Raw genomic sequence first — 16,185 nt, forward strand, 5'->3', positions numbered from 1 at the left:
CAGGTCTCATTTCAAAATAATGCCGTGGATGAATTTGTTGCATTTGCTGACTGTATTCTGGAGATAGCTAGAACCCTCAGAGCCAAAGTCTGTTCTGTCAAAGAAAAACTTCAAACAACACAAAGTGATGACACAGATCTCAATCGTACTCCGATTCGTTATCTTAAAATCTATCACAAGCGTAGACCCGCCTCAAACTCCTCGAAGAAGTTCGTCACAAAAACGATCTGTGTATAGACCATGAAAGGTGGGTAGTCCTGACTGCTGTTGGTGCCACAGTAAGTACTGCACGTCTTCTAGAAGTTGCAGAAAGCCCTTTAGTTTTTCAATCTCCAGATCATCTGACACGAAAAACTTCGGGAAAATTCTCTGTCGGCTCGCGTTAAGGGCAATCGTACGTGGATGACATAGTCGTCTGTTATACAACATCGATTTGATGGCGAAAACTCTCTATTTCGTCAACTTTAGCGCAGAAGTTAGCATTCTTTTCGTTTGTTTTAATTACCGTCTTCATGAACCGATCTTCAACTTACAGGCCTCAAACGGGAAAGTGATTGTTATCTACTGCAATCGATGTGTGTATCCTCATGTGGGTTTACATGGGCCCATTCATTGGATTTTTGTCATTGCAGATGTTCCTATACCAGTCATCGGTATAGACGTGGTACATCACCATAATCTACTTATTGAAACGTGAAAACAGAGGTTAGTAGACGGGGGTGCTAACTTATCCGTTTGCGTAACTTCATTTTCTCTCCGAAGGTTATACCCAGTCATTGTTAAGTATATGACTGACCCACACTATCAATGGATGCTCGACATGTGCCCTGAGCTGTACCATAGTCGATCTAATTTGCCGTGTGTAACCAGCGATGTCGCACACCACAACGCAACCACATGACCACTGTTTTTCCGAAAGCGCGCTGAATAGCTTCCAAAAAGCTGAGGTTGGTCGAAAATGAAATTGATCACGTGATGGACCCAAGAATTATTCGGTCAACGATCAGCCTGTGAGCATCTTCCTTACACGTGGTCCCTAAAAAGAACAGCAATTGTTGGTGTTGAACTGGTGACTATCGGCCACAGAATGCCAAAGCCACTCTCGATCGACGCTCATTGCCTCACATTCGTGGCTTGACAGCTAACTTAAAAGGTGTTGTAGTGTACGACACCTTCGTGGGGATATTCGAATTACTGCTCAAAGCAAAATTACATAGTGACCTAGTAAAACATATAAACCATGCATAAAAAATCATTTGCAACCCTCTTCTGAAAAGTCCCTCGCAAACTTCATCGTTCCTTCATTCCTGCTGTCGCTTTGATTGCTTCCCGTTTTCTTCTGTCAGTAAGAATTCTAGTTCACATGCCTGACTCAGAACACCTATATCTGACCGTGTATGTAGCACACAGTGCAGTACAACTATTTTTTGAAAATCGACTTGCTTAAAGCATATGACCAAACTCCCGTAGCTTCAGACGTATTTCAAAAGCCGCTACCACTAATCCCTTCGGACTCTACGAATTTTTGAGCGGTTCTTTTCAATTTAAGAAATGATGGACAAACGTTCGAGAGATTCATTGATGGCGTCTTTTTAGCTTTCAACTCGCAAGTCTAGACAGAGAATCCCATCTCTAGTAAACCTTGTCTCCGAACGACTCTGAAAACATGGCATTACTGTAAGTATTCAGAAATGCCGGATCGGAACAGACCTCCTCGATTATCTTGGACAGACCATTGATGCTTAAGGCATCCGACCTCTAGAAGACAAAGTGGTGGCTATTCCGGATGGTCCGGAACTGACTAAAGTAGAACGGTTACTCACATTCAACTACCTGGTAAGTTTCTGTCTACAACTCAGATCGAAATGCGCGTCTATCACTGAACCTTTAAACGACCAACCCCGTAGAAATACGATATCCATCTATTTAAACGACATAGCGAAAATGGCATTTTCCATATTTAAGGAACTTAACATCAAAGCAACGTAGCTCACACACTAGAGCACCTAGGTATCCACTGGTATCGCAGTAGAAATATCTGACTCGGCAATCGAAAGAGTCTAACAACAATCGGTAAACCGTTCCTGAATACCCTTGGCATTCTTTTCTAGACGGCTACAAGACACAGAACCGATGTACAGCACTTTCGGCAAGGATCTCCCAGCCATGTAATGTGCTGCGAAGCACTTTCAGCACTTTTCATCGACCACAAACCTCTCACCTTTTCGCCGAACGCGTCATCAGACAAGTACTCTCCTCGAAAGTCTCGGCAACTGGACTAAATTCCACAGTAAATTCAGAAATACTTTAGTGAACGAGGACACAAGTGGGAACACTCGAATGTGTTTGAACACATAATTACAGAGCGTTTTCATAAAATCTGAGATCCATACAGTAAATGTCCATTGATTGTCACAGACTTCATTGTTCCCATATTTCCATACCAATTGTTTTTTGTTCCCATTATTTTTTTCTCGATCTTCTGTTGCCAGATATTCTATCTCTGACTAGCGTCATATGCTACTTATGTCAACATACGTAGCACAAACCATACACCACAAAACAACACATTTCTGGGACACACAGTGTAGTTGCAGATGCTTTGTCTCTTATAACTTCCTTGGACAGTTTCCGAGGAATTAACTTTCCTAAACTAGCTCAGCTGAAAAACGGTAACACTGAACTTCAGCAAGAGTTATCTCTGACAATTCTGAAACTACGAACCGAAAAGACGGGAGCAGAGAAGAAACTTTTACTGTGTGACAGATCTGCAGATAGATATTGAACAGTCGTTCCTAAACATTATCTACATAACGTCTACAATATAACGACTTATTTTTACAAGAAGCATGCCAGTCTACAGACAATACGTTGCACAATCTGTTCTATTCAGGTATTCGAGCGACCATCGTGGTCATCCTAGAGTAGCTTCTTTCGTGTAATAGTCGTATGACTAAAGACGTGAGGGAGCGTGCACGATACGGTGTGAAGTTTCAGCAATCTAAAGTGATCAGACACAACGAATTTCCCTTAGGTCACGTCACAAATGCTAATGCTTTTTGCGAAATTGCGCATCCTGATTTGGTAAGGCCTATAACAGATCAGGATGGATATGATTACTTCTTAACAGTTTCACACGATGCTCAGAAGCACTACCTATCAAGTACATTACTGCAGAAACAGAGGTCAGCACCTTCTTAAAATTATTCGTAGCAAACTTCCTCTGCACTTCAACTACCACTACAGACCGTCGACATCAGTTCAAATCTGAACTTTTCATTATCTGAAGACACATAGAAATCATACGATTCCGAATGACTACCTACCACCCTAAAACTAACAGGTCAGAAGAGCACTTTTACCGACAGCTTAAAGCTTCACTCCCAGCTGAGACGTCGCTGGCATCTAACAATAGGCCTAAAACACCGGTCTCTGGAATAATGATGTGGTTTCCAGAACACTTAAACTACTTTTTTGAGTAGGACGCAACATAACATTTTATTTTGTCTCCTTTATTTGTATTGTAGTGTTAAAGAGCAAACACCTATTTTGTAATATACGGTGACATGTGTATGCTTTCATTTTTATAAAGTACAATAATATCCTCGTGAAAAAGAATTTTTGTGCAATCGCATGTTATCTATACGATGCATGCCCACTTTTTTTCACGTTTTGTGTCCATAAAGACATGCGGGTGCATTTCAGCATGTACTTACGAATTCATATTTTTTTCTTTCCCACGACCACTGAAAAAGACGAACAATGGATGAAGATTACGATGAATAGAAATTTTATTTATATAATTTTTAATTACTATATGGTACCATACTTCCCTTTATATCAGGTAAAGACGACCAGATGCTGCTGAAAATGGCAAGCCACAGAAGGGTGTTTATCAATGGCATGCTCGTTGGGTTTAAAATCATGGCTGGTTACGTCTCAGGGTCACTACTAAAATCTTAAAGTAAACAGTTCCTTAAGTCATCAACATCGATGCTGACCTCATTAGTTGTACTGGAAATACACTAGCTGAAGGCGCTCGATCATGCATCCGAACCAGGTCACGGGTGAGTACGCCGTGTTACACATCTCCCACAACCATCAGCCAGCTTAGACTAAACGCTTCTCGATATACCGATAGCATTTTAAATATATCTCCGAACCTCATCACTTCTGACTTCTGATTTGATTGGGTTGGCATACTTAGATTGCTACGGGTGAAAACATTATCAAACTCCGAATACCAGTGGCATCTTTGTAACTGTTTAAAGTTCTGTATAGTCCTATTGGAATAGAATGCATTGAAAATTATTGAGTTCCTCATATAAGCAACGTTAGGTTGGTGGCAAGAGTAGTGGTAAAACAGTGGTTGTTGCCAGTGAGTCCCCCTCGATCACTTGAAAAGAGAAACCGGACTGATAGTGAACAGGTCTTTAGTTAGGTTGTGGAATAGAACAGTCGGAGCATGAGGTTGTCTTTTATCAAACGCAAAATTTCTCAACATTCAGTATAAAATAATTGAACGTTTAGTGCCTATACAGAATAAGTTAGCGAATAGTTAATCGGCATTTAATGTTTTGACATTACTAACATATTTGCGACCAATTCCTAACTGATAAATCCAAGTCCTTGCAGTTGTACGGTATGTGTATGTGGTGTTTCAATGACCTAATGATACCTTGGTACTAGTTGAATGCTTGATTTCGAATTCTAAATACAATACATTCGTTCGTGCTTGTGTCTTACTTCTTAATTCAATTGCATTATTTCTGGGATTCCTAGTTCATACTACAATTCAAATAATTGAAATACTATAATGGCGTCGCGATGGAGCCTGCGATGGAAAAGTTAGATATTCTTTCAACTGCTGGGGCTTTTGAGGATTACTTTGAAAGGTTCGAAATCTGGGTTATGACTAAGGATGATGAGGATGTTAATATTGTGGCACATTTCTTCACATTCATTGGAAAAGAAGCATACAGCTTATTAAGAACTCTGGCTATGCCGGAAAAGCTTATCTCGCTTTCTTATACAACTCTCAAGGAACTGCTGCTAGACTATGTTAATTATACATATTTCGAATGCAGTAAAGGAGGGAGATCTCGTAAACTGATTCATGAGGATATAAAAATTCCACTACACTACTACGTCATCCCAACCCATACTCAAGGTTATGCAGATAATTCATTGAGTTTGGATGCAGTTCACGAGGATGGAGATAAGTTTGATCAGTGTTTGTCCTGTTGCATGTTCCACTCTTTTAATCCATGTAAATTTCGTAATTCTAAGTGTATTAAATGTGGTGATATTTGACATATTCAGTCAGTCTGTAATACTAATGTTCATCTTATTGCAACTACTATTAAGACTTTTAATTCTGATTCTACTAAGTCGAGTATTTATAATGATGATTCATCTTTATCAACGATTTCAAAAGACAGTGTAGAGTCATATGGCAGTTCAGACGAAATTTCTGACGAAATTTACAAATCTGAAGAAAATATGTTGAGTGAACATAATTATGATCAAAAACCTGATGTAGTTTTGATAGATGCTAATTTTTCTAATGATCCATTACTCTTCAATGACATTTTTAATGAATTTCATGAGAATATTTCAGAAGAATCAAATCCTGATGTCATATCATATATTACCTATCCTCATAATGCATTTGATCCTTGTGAAAAACCTGTTCAATGTGAAACATGAGTACTAAGTGACCTCGATTTTGATTACAATTCGGATGATTTAATATCAACTGATGTTCATCCTTACCACAAATCCACTTCCAATGCATACTCTAACCAATGTGAGAAATATGTTTTAAATGAAGCCACATTATTCATAACTTGGGGATATAAAGATCCAACATTATTTCATGGGAGAGGATAGTGTTGAAAAATCTATGGTTCCAATTCTAGATATTAATGATTTCATTACAAAACCGACATGCTGATTGTATACAATTCCAGGTGAGTCTGTTCCGATTTCGTTTGTTAATTCCAATACTAATGAGCACATTCTAGATACTACAAAGTTTTTATCTAATACAATGTCGGACAGACTCAGGATGAACTCAAGAAGAAGACATACAACCATTACAGACACTTATACACCTATTTAATCTGTGGCGGATGCTGCGTTTGAATTGACTAATGATACCTTGGTACTAGTTGAATGCTTGATTTCGAATTCTAAATACAATACATTCGTTCGTGCTTGTGTCTTACTTCTTAATTCAATTGCATTATTTCTGGGATTCCTAGTTCATACTACAATTCAAATAATTGAAATACTATAATGGCGTCGCGATGGAGCCTGCGATGGAAAAGTTAGATATTCTTTCAACTGCTGGGGCTTTTGAGGATTACTTTGAAAGGTTCGAAATCTGGGTTATGACTAAGGATGATGAGGATGTTAATATTGTGGCACATTTCTTCACATTCATTGGAAAAGAAGCATACAGCTTATTAAGAACTCTGGCTATGCCGGAAAAGCTTATCTCGCTTTCTTATACAACTCTCAAGGAACTGCTGCTAGACTATGTTAATTATACATATTTCGAATGCAGTAAAGGAGGGAGATCTCGTAAACTGATTCATGAGGATGTAAAAATTCCACTACACTACTACGTCATCCCAACCCATACTCAAGGTTATGCAGATAATTCATTGAGTTTGGATGCAGTTCACGAGGATGGAGATAAGTTTGATCAGTGTTTGTCCTGTTGCATGTTCCACTCTTTTAATCCATGTAAATTTCGTAATTCTAAGTGTATTAAATGTGGTGATATTTGACATATTCAGTCAGTCTGTAATACTAATGTTCATCTTATTGCAACTACTATTAAGACTTTTAATTCTGATTCTACTAAGTCGAGTATTTATAATGATGATTCATCTTTATCAACGATTTCAAAAGACAGTGTAGAGTCATATGGCAGTTCAGACGAAATTTCTGACGAAATTTACAAATCTGAAGAAAATATGTTGAGTGAACATAATTATGATCAAAAACCTGATGTAGTTTTGATAGATGCTAATTTTTCTAATGATCCATTACTCTTCAATGACATTTTTAATGAATTTCATGAGAATATTTCAGAAGAATCAAATCCTGATGTCATATCATATATTACCTATCCTCATAATGCATTTGATCCTTGTGAAAAACCTGTTCAATGTGAAACACGAGTACTAAGTGACCTCGATTTTGATTACAATTCGGATGATTTAATATCAACTGATGTTCATCCTTACCACAAATCCACTTCCAATGCATACTCTAACCAATGTGAGAAATATGTTTTAAATGAAGCCACATTATTCATAACTTGGGGATATAAAGATCCAACATTATTTCATGGGAGAGGATAGTGTTGAAAAATCTATGGTTCCAATTCTAGATATTAATGATTTCATTACAAAACCGACATGCTGATTGTATACAATTCCAGGTGAGTCTGTTCCGATTTCGTTTGTTAATTCCAATACTAATGAGCACATTCTAGATACTACAAAGTTTTTATCTAATACAATGTCGGACAGACTCAGGATGAACTCAAGAAGAAGACATACAACCATTACAGACACTTATACACCTATTTAAGCTGTGGCGGATGCTGCGTTTGAATTGACTAATGATACCTTGGTACTAGTTGAATGCTTGATTTCGAATTCTAAATACAATACATTCGTTCGTGCTTGTGTCTTACTTCTTAATTCAATTGCATTATTTCTGGGATTCCTAGTTCATACTACAATTCAAATAATTGAAATACTATAATGGCGTCGCGATGGAGCCTGCGATGGAAAAGTTAGATATTCTTTCAACTGCTGGGGCTTTTGAGGATTACTTTGAAAGGTTCGAAATCTGGGTTATGACTAAGGATGATGAGGATGTTAATATTGTGGCACATTTCTTCACATTCATTGGAAAAGAAGCATACAGCTTATTAAGAACTCTGGCTATGCCGGAAAAGCTTATCTCGCTTTCTTATACAACTCTCAAGGAACTGCTGCTAGACTATGTTAATTATACATATTTCGAATGCAGTAAAGGAGGGAGATCTCGTAAACTGATTCATGAGGATATAAAAATTCCACTACACTACTACGTCATCCCAACCCATACTCAAGGTTATGCAGATAATTCATTGAGTTTGGATGCAGTTCACGAGGATGGAGATAAGTTTGATCAGTGTTTGTCCTGTTGCATGTTCCACTCTTTTAATCCATGTAAATTTCGTAATTCTAAGTGTATTAAATGTGGTGATATTTGACATATTCAGTCAGTCTGTAATACTAATGTTCATCTTATTGCAACTACTATTAAGACTTTTAATTCTGATTCTACTAAGTCGAGTATTTATAATGATGATTCATCTTTATCAACGATTTCAAAAGACAGTGTAGAGTCATATGGCAGTTCAGACGAAATTTCTGACGAAATTTACAAATCTGAAGAAAATATGTTGAGTGAACATAATTATGATCAAAAACCTGATGTAGTTTTGATAGATGCTAATTTTTCTAATGATCCATTACTCTTCAATGACATTTTTAATGAATTTCATGAGAATATTTCAGAAGAATCAAATCCTGATGTCATATCATATATTACCTATCCTCATAATGCATTTGATCCTTGTGAAAAACCTGTTCAATGTGAAACACGAGTACTAAGTGACCTCGATTTTGATTACAATTCGGATGATTTAATATCAACTGATGTTCATCCTTACCACAAATCCACTTCCAATGCATACTCTAACCAATGTGAGAAATATGTTTTAAATGAAGCCACATTATTCATAACTTGGGGATATAAAGATCCAACATTATTTCATGGGAGAGGATAGTGTTGAAAAATCTATGGTTCCAATTCTAGATATTAATGATTTCATTACAAAACCGACATGCTGATTGTATACAATTCCAGGTGAGTCTGTTCCGATTTCGTTTGTTAATTCCAATACTAATGAGCACATTCTAGATACTACAAAGTTTTTATCTAATACAATGTCGGACAGACTCAGGATGAACTCAAGAAGAAGACATACAACCATTACAGACACTTATACACCTATTTAAGCTGTGGCGGATGCTGCGTTTGAATTGACTAATGATACCTTGGTACTAGTTGAATGCTTGATTTCGAATTCTAAATACAATACATTCGTTCGTGCTTGTGTCTTACTTCTTAATTCAATTGCATTATTTCTGGGATTCCTAGTTCATACTACAATTCAAATAATTGAAATACTATAATGGCGTCGCGATGGAGCCTGCGATGGAAAAGTTAGATATTCTTTCAACTGCTGGGGCTTTTGAGGATTACTTTGAAAGGTTCGAAATCTGGGTTATGACTAAGGATGATGAGGATGTTAATATTGTGGCACATTTCTTCACATTCATTGGAAAAGAAGCATACAGCTTATTAAGAACTCTGGCTATGCCGGAAAAGCTTATCTCGCTTTCTTATACAACTCTCAAGGAACTGCTGCTAGACTATGTTAATTATACATATTTCGAATGCAGTAAAGGAGGGAGATCTCGTAAACTGATTCATGAGGATATAAAAATTCCACTACACTACTACGTCATCCCAACCCATACTCAAGGTTATGCAGATAATTCATTGAGTTTGGATGCAGTTCACGAGGATGGAGATAAGTTTGATCAGTGTTTGTCCTGTTGCATGTTCCACTCTTTTAATCCATGTAAATTTCGTAATTCTAAGTGTATTAAATGTGGTGATATTTGACATATTCAGTCAGTCTGTAATACTAATGTTCATCTTATTGCAACTACTATTAAGACTTTTAATTCTGATTCTACTAAGTCGAGTATTTATAATGATGATTCATCTTTATCAACGATTTCAAAAGACAGTGTAGAGTCATATGGCAGTTCAGACGAAATTTCTGACGAAATTTACAAATCTGAAGAAAATATGTTGAGTGAACATAATTATGATCAAAAACCTGATGTAGTTTTGATAGATGCTAATTTTTCTAATGATCCATTACTCTTCAATGACATTTTTAATGAATTTCATGAGAATATTTCAGAAGAATCAAATCCTGATGTCATATCATATATTACCTATCCTCATAATGCATTTGATCCTTGTGAAAAACCTGTTCAATGTGAAACACGAGTACTAAGTGACCTCGATTTTGATTACAATTCGGATGATTTAATATCAACTGATGTTCATCCTTACCACAAATCCACTTCCAATGCATACTCTAACCAATGTGAGAAATATGTTTTAAATGAAGCCACATTATTCATAACTTGGGGATATAAAGATCCAACATTATTTCATGGGAGAGGATAGTGTTGAAAAATCTATGGTTCCAATTCTAGATATTAATGATTTCATTACAAAACCGACATGCTGATTGTATACAATTCCAGGTGAGTCTGTTCCGATTTCGTTTGTTAATTCCAATACTAATGAGCACATTCTAGATACTACAAAGTTTTTATCTAATACAATGTCGGACAGACTCAGGATGAACTCAAGAAGAAGACATACAACCATTACAGACACTTATACACCTATTTAAGCTGTGGCGGATGCTGCGTTTGAATTGACTAATGATACCTTGGTACTAGTTGAATGCTTGATTTCGAATTCTAAATACAATACATTCGTTCGTGCTTGTGTCTTACTTCTTAATTCAATTGCATTATTTCTGGGATTCCTAGTTCATACTACAATTCAAATAATTGAAATACTATAATGGCGTCGCGATGGAGCCTGCGATGGAAAAGTTAGATATTCTTTCAACTGCTGGGGCTTTTGAGGATTACTTTGAAAGGTTCGAAATCTGGGTTATGACTAAGGATGATGAGGATGTTAATATTGTGGCACATTTCTTCACATTCATTGGAAAAGAAGCATACAGCTTATTAAGAACTCTGGCTATGCCGGAAAAGCTTATCTCGCTTTCTTATACAACTCTCAAGGAACTGCTGCTAGACTATGTTAATTATACATATTTCGAATGCAGTAAAGGAGGGAGATCTCGTAAACTGATTCATGAGGATATAAAAATTCCACTACACTACTACGTCATCCCAACCCATACTCAAGGTTATGCAGATAATTCATTGAGTTTGGATGCAGTTCACGAGGATGGAGATAAGTTTGATCAGTGTTTGTCCTGTTGCATGTTCCACTCTTTTAATCCATGTAAATTTCGTAATTCTAAGTGTATTAAATGTGGTGATATTTGACATATTCAGTCAGTCTGTAATACTAATGTTCATCTTATTGCAACTACTATTAAGACTTTTAATTCTGATTCTACTAAGTCGAGTATTTATAATGATGATTCATCTTTATCAACGATTTCAAAAGACAGTGTAGAGTCATATGGCAGTTCAGACGAAATTTCTGACGAAATTTACAAATCTGAAGAAAATATGTTGAGTGAACATAATTATGATCAAAAACCTGATGTAGTTTTGATAGATGCTAATTTTTCTAATGATCCATTACTCTTCAATGACATTTTTAATGAATTTCATGAGAATATTTCAGAAGAATCAAATCCTGATGTCATATCATATATTACCTATCCTCATAATGCATTTGATCCTTGTGAAAAACCTGTTCAATGTGAAACACGAGTACTAAGTGACCTCGATTTTGATTACAATTCGGATGATTTAATATCAACTGATGTTCATCCTTACCACAAATCCACTTCCAATGCATACTCTAACCAATGTGAGAAATATGTTTTAAATGAAGCCACATTATTCATAACTTGGGGATATAAAGATCCAACATTATTTCATGGGAGAGGATAGTGTTGAAAAATCTATGGTTCCAATTCTAGATATTAATGATTTCATTACAAAACCGACATGCTGATTGTATACAATTCCAGGTGAGTCTGTTCCGATTTCGTTTGTTAATTCCAATACTAATGAGCACATTCTAGATACTACAAAGTTTTTATCTAATACAATGTCGGACAGACTCAGGATGAACTCAAGAAGAAGACATACAACCATTACAGACACTTATACACCTATTTAATCTGTGGCGGATGCTGCGTTTGAATTGACTAATGATACCTTGGTACTAGTTGAATGCTTGATTTCGAATTCTAAATACAATACATTCGTTCGTGCTTGTGTCTTACTTCTTAATTCAATTGCATTATTTCTGGGATTCCTAGTTCATACTACAATTCAAATAATTGAAATACTATAATGGCGTCGCGATGGAGCCTGCGATGGAAAAGTTAGATATTCTTTCAACTGCTGGGGCTTTTGAGGATTACTTTGAAAGGTTCGAAATCTGGGTTATGACTAAGGATGATGAGGATGTTAATATTGTGGCACATTTCTTCACATTCATTGGAAAAGAAGCATACAGCTTATTAAGAACTCTGGCTATGCCGGAAAAGCTTATCTCGCTTTCTTATACAACTCTCAAGGAACTGCTGCTAGACTATGTTAATTATACATATTTCGAATGCAGTAAAGGAGGGAGATCTCGTAAACTGATTCATGAGGATATAAAAATTCCACTACACTACTACGTCATCCCAACCCATACTCAAGGTTATGCAGATAATTCATTGAGTTTGGATGCAGTTCACGAGGATGGAGATAAGTTTGATCAGTGTTTGTCCTGTTGCATGTTCCACTCTTTTAATCCATGTAAATTTCGTAATTCTAAGTGTATTAAATGTGGTGATATTTGACATATTCAGTCAGTCTGTAATACTAATGTTCATCTTATTGCAACTACTATTAAGACTTTTAATTCTGATTCTACTAAGTCGAGTATTTATAATGATGATTCATCTTTATCAACGATTTCAAAAGACAGTGTAGAGTCATATGGCAGTTCAGACGAAATTTCTGACGAAATTTACAAATCTGAAGAAAATATGTTGAGTGAACATAATTATGATCAAAAACCTGATGTAGTTTTGATAGATGCTAATTTTTCTAATGATCCATTACTCTTCAATGACATTTTTAATGAATTTCATGAGAATATTTCAGAAGAATCAAATCCTGATGTCATATCATATATTACCTATCCTCATAATGCATTTGATCCTTGTGAAAAACCTGTTCAATGTGAAACACGAGTACTAAGTGACCTCGATTTTGATTACAATTCGGATGATTTAATATCAACTGATGTTCATCCTTACCACAAATCCACTTCCAATGCATACTCTAACCAATGTGAGAAATATGTTTTAAATGAAGCCACATTATTCATAACTTGGGGATATAAAGATCCAACATTATTTCATGGGAGAGGATAGTGTTGAAAAATCTATGGTTCCAATTCTAGATATTAATGATTTCATTACAAAACCGACATGCTGATTGTATACAATTCCAGGTGAGTCTGTTCCGATTTCGTTTGTTAATTCCAATACTAATGAGCACATTCTAGATACTACAAAGTTTTTATCTAATACAATGTCGGACAGACTCAGGATGAACTCAAGAAGAAGACATACAACCATTACAGACACTTATACACCTATTTAAGCTGTGGCGGATGCTGCGTTTGAATTGACTAATGATACCTTGGTACTAGTTGAATGCTTGATTTCGAATTCTAAATACAATACATTCGTTCGTGCTTGTGTCTTACTTCTTAATTCAATTGCATTATTTCTGGGATTCCTAGTTCATACTACAATTCAAATAATTGAAATACTATAATGGCGTCGCGATGGAGCCTGCGATGGAAAAGTTAGATATTCTTTCAACTGCTGGGGCTTTTGAGGATTACTTTGAAAGGTTCGAAATCTGGGTTATGACTAAGGATGATGAGGATGTTAATATTGTGGCACATTTCTTCACATTCATTGGAAAAGAAGCATACAGCTTATTAAGAACTCTGGCTATGCCGGAAAAGCTTATCTCGCTTTCTTATACAACTCTCAAGGAACTGCTGCTAGACTATGTTAATTATACATATTTCGAATGCAGTAAAGGAGGGAGATCTCGTAAACTGATTCATGAGGATATAAAAATTCCACTACACTACTACGTCATCCCAACCCATACTCAAGGTTATGCAGATAATTCATTGAGTTTGGATGCAGTTCACGAGGATGGAGATAAGTTTGATCAGTGTTTGTCCTGTTGCATGTTCCACTCTTTTAATCCATGTAAATTTCGTAATTCTAAGTGTATTAAATGTGGTGATATTTGACATATTCAGTCAGTCTGTAATACTAATGTTCATCTTATTGCAACTACTATTAAGACTTTTAATTCTGATTCTACTAAGTCGAGTATTTATAATGATGATTCATCTTTATCAACGATTTCAAAAGACAGTGTAGAGTCATATGGCAGTTCAGACGAAATTTCTGACGAAATTTACAAATCTGAAGAAAATATGTTGAGTGAACATAATTATGATCAAAAACCTGATGTAGTTTTGATAGATGCTAATTTTTCTAATGATCCATTACTCTTCAATGACATTTTTAATGAATTTCATGAGAATATTTCAGAAGAATCAAATCCTGATGTCATATCATATATTACCTATCCTCATAATGCATTTGATCCTTGTGAAAAACCTGTTCAATGTGAAACACGAGTACTAAGTGACCTCGATTTTGATTACAATTCGGATGATTTAATATCAACTGATGTTCATCCTTACCACAAATCCACTTCCAATGCATACTCTAACCAATGTGAGAAATATGTTTTAAATGAAGCCACATTATTCATAACTTGGGGATATAAAGATCCAACATTATTTCATGGGAGAGGATAGTGTTGAAAAATCTATGGTTCCAATTCTAGATATTAATGATTTCATTACAAAACCGACATGCTGATTGTATACAATTCCAGGTGAGTCTGTTCCGATTTCGTTTGTTAATTCCAATACTAATGAGCACATTCTAGATACTACAAAGTTTTTATCTAATACAATGTCGGACAGACTCAGGATGAACTCAAGAAGAAGACATACAACCATTACAGACACTTATACACCTATTTAATCTGTGGCGGATGCTGCGTTTGAATTGACTAATGATACCTTGGTACTAGTTGAATGCTTGATTTCGAATTCTAAATACAATACATTCGTTCGTGCTTGTGTCTTACTTCTTAATTCAATTGCATTATTTCTGGGATTCCTAGTTCATACTACAATTCAAATAATTGAAATACTATAATGGCGTCGCGATGGAGCCTGCGATGGAAAAGTTAGATATTCTTTCAACTGCTGGGGCTTTTGAGGATTACTTTGAAAGGTTCGAAATCTGGGTTATGACTAAGGATGATGAGGATGTTAATATTGTGGCACATTTCTTCACATTCATTGGAAAAGAAGCATACAGCTTATTAAGAACTCTGGCTATGCCGGAAAAGCTTATCTCGCTTTCTTATACAACTCTCAAGGAACTGCTGCTAGACTATGTTAATTATACATATTTCGAATGCAGTAAAGGAGGGAGATCTCGTAAACTGATTCATGAGGATATAAAAATTCCACTACACTACTACGTCATCCCAACCCATACTCAAGGTTATGCAGATAATTCATTGAGTTTGGATGCAGTTCACGAGGATGGAGATAAGTTTGATCAGTGTTTGTCCTGTTGCATGTTCCACTCTTTTAATCCATGTAAATTTCGTAATTCTAAGTGTATTAAATGTGGTGATATTTGACATATTCAGTCAGTCTGTAATACTAATGTTCATCTTATTGCAACTACTATTAAGACTTTTAATTCTGATTCTACTAAGTCGAGTATTTATAATGATGATTCATCTTTATCAACGATTTCAAAAGACAGTGTAGAGTCATATGGCAGTTCAGACGAAATTTCTGACGAAATTTACAAATCTGAAGAAAATATGTTGAGTGAACATAATTATGATCAAAAACCTGATGTAGTTTTGATAGATGCTAATTTTTCTAATGATCCATTACTCTTCAATGACATTTTTAATGAATTTCATGAGAATATTTCAGAAGAATCAAATCCTGATGTCATATCATATATTACCTATCCTCATAATGCATTTGATCCTTGTGAAAAACCTGTTCAATGTGAAACACGAGTACTAAGTGACCTCGATTTTGATTACAATTCGGATGATTTAATATCAACTGATGTTCATCCTTACCACAAATCCACTTCCAATGCAT

General features: G+C 35.8%; 1 protein-coding gene across 1 annotated transcript; it reads left to right on the plus strand.

The window, feature by feature from the left end:
• The first annotated feature begins 4,704 nt into the window (after positions 1 to 4,704).
• On the plus strand, positions 4,705 to 6,205 carry MS3_00002510 (uncharacterized protein). Its single transcript, XM_051210110.1, has one exon. The coding sequence runs from the start codon at positions 4,828 to 4,830 to the stop codon at positions 5,311 to 5,313; it is 486 nt and encodes a 161-aa protein (XP_051064109.1). The 5' UTR covers positions 4,705 to 4,827; the 3' UTR covers positions 5,314 to 6,205.
• Positions 6,206 to 16,185: the final 9,980 nt, after the last annotated feature.

The sequence above is a fragment of the Schistosoma haematobium genome (genome assembly GCF_000699445.3).
Source record: "Schistosoma haematobium chromosome Unknown HiC_scaffold_168, whole genome shotgun sequence".
Lineage (NCBI taxonomy): Eukaryota > Metazoa > Platyhelminthes > Trematoda > Strigeidida > Schistosomatidae > Schistosoma > Schistosoma haematobium.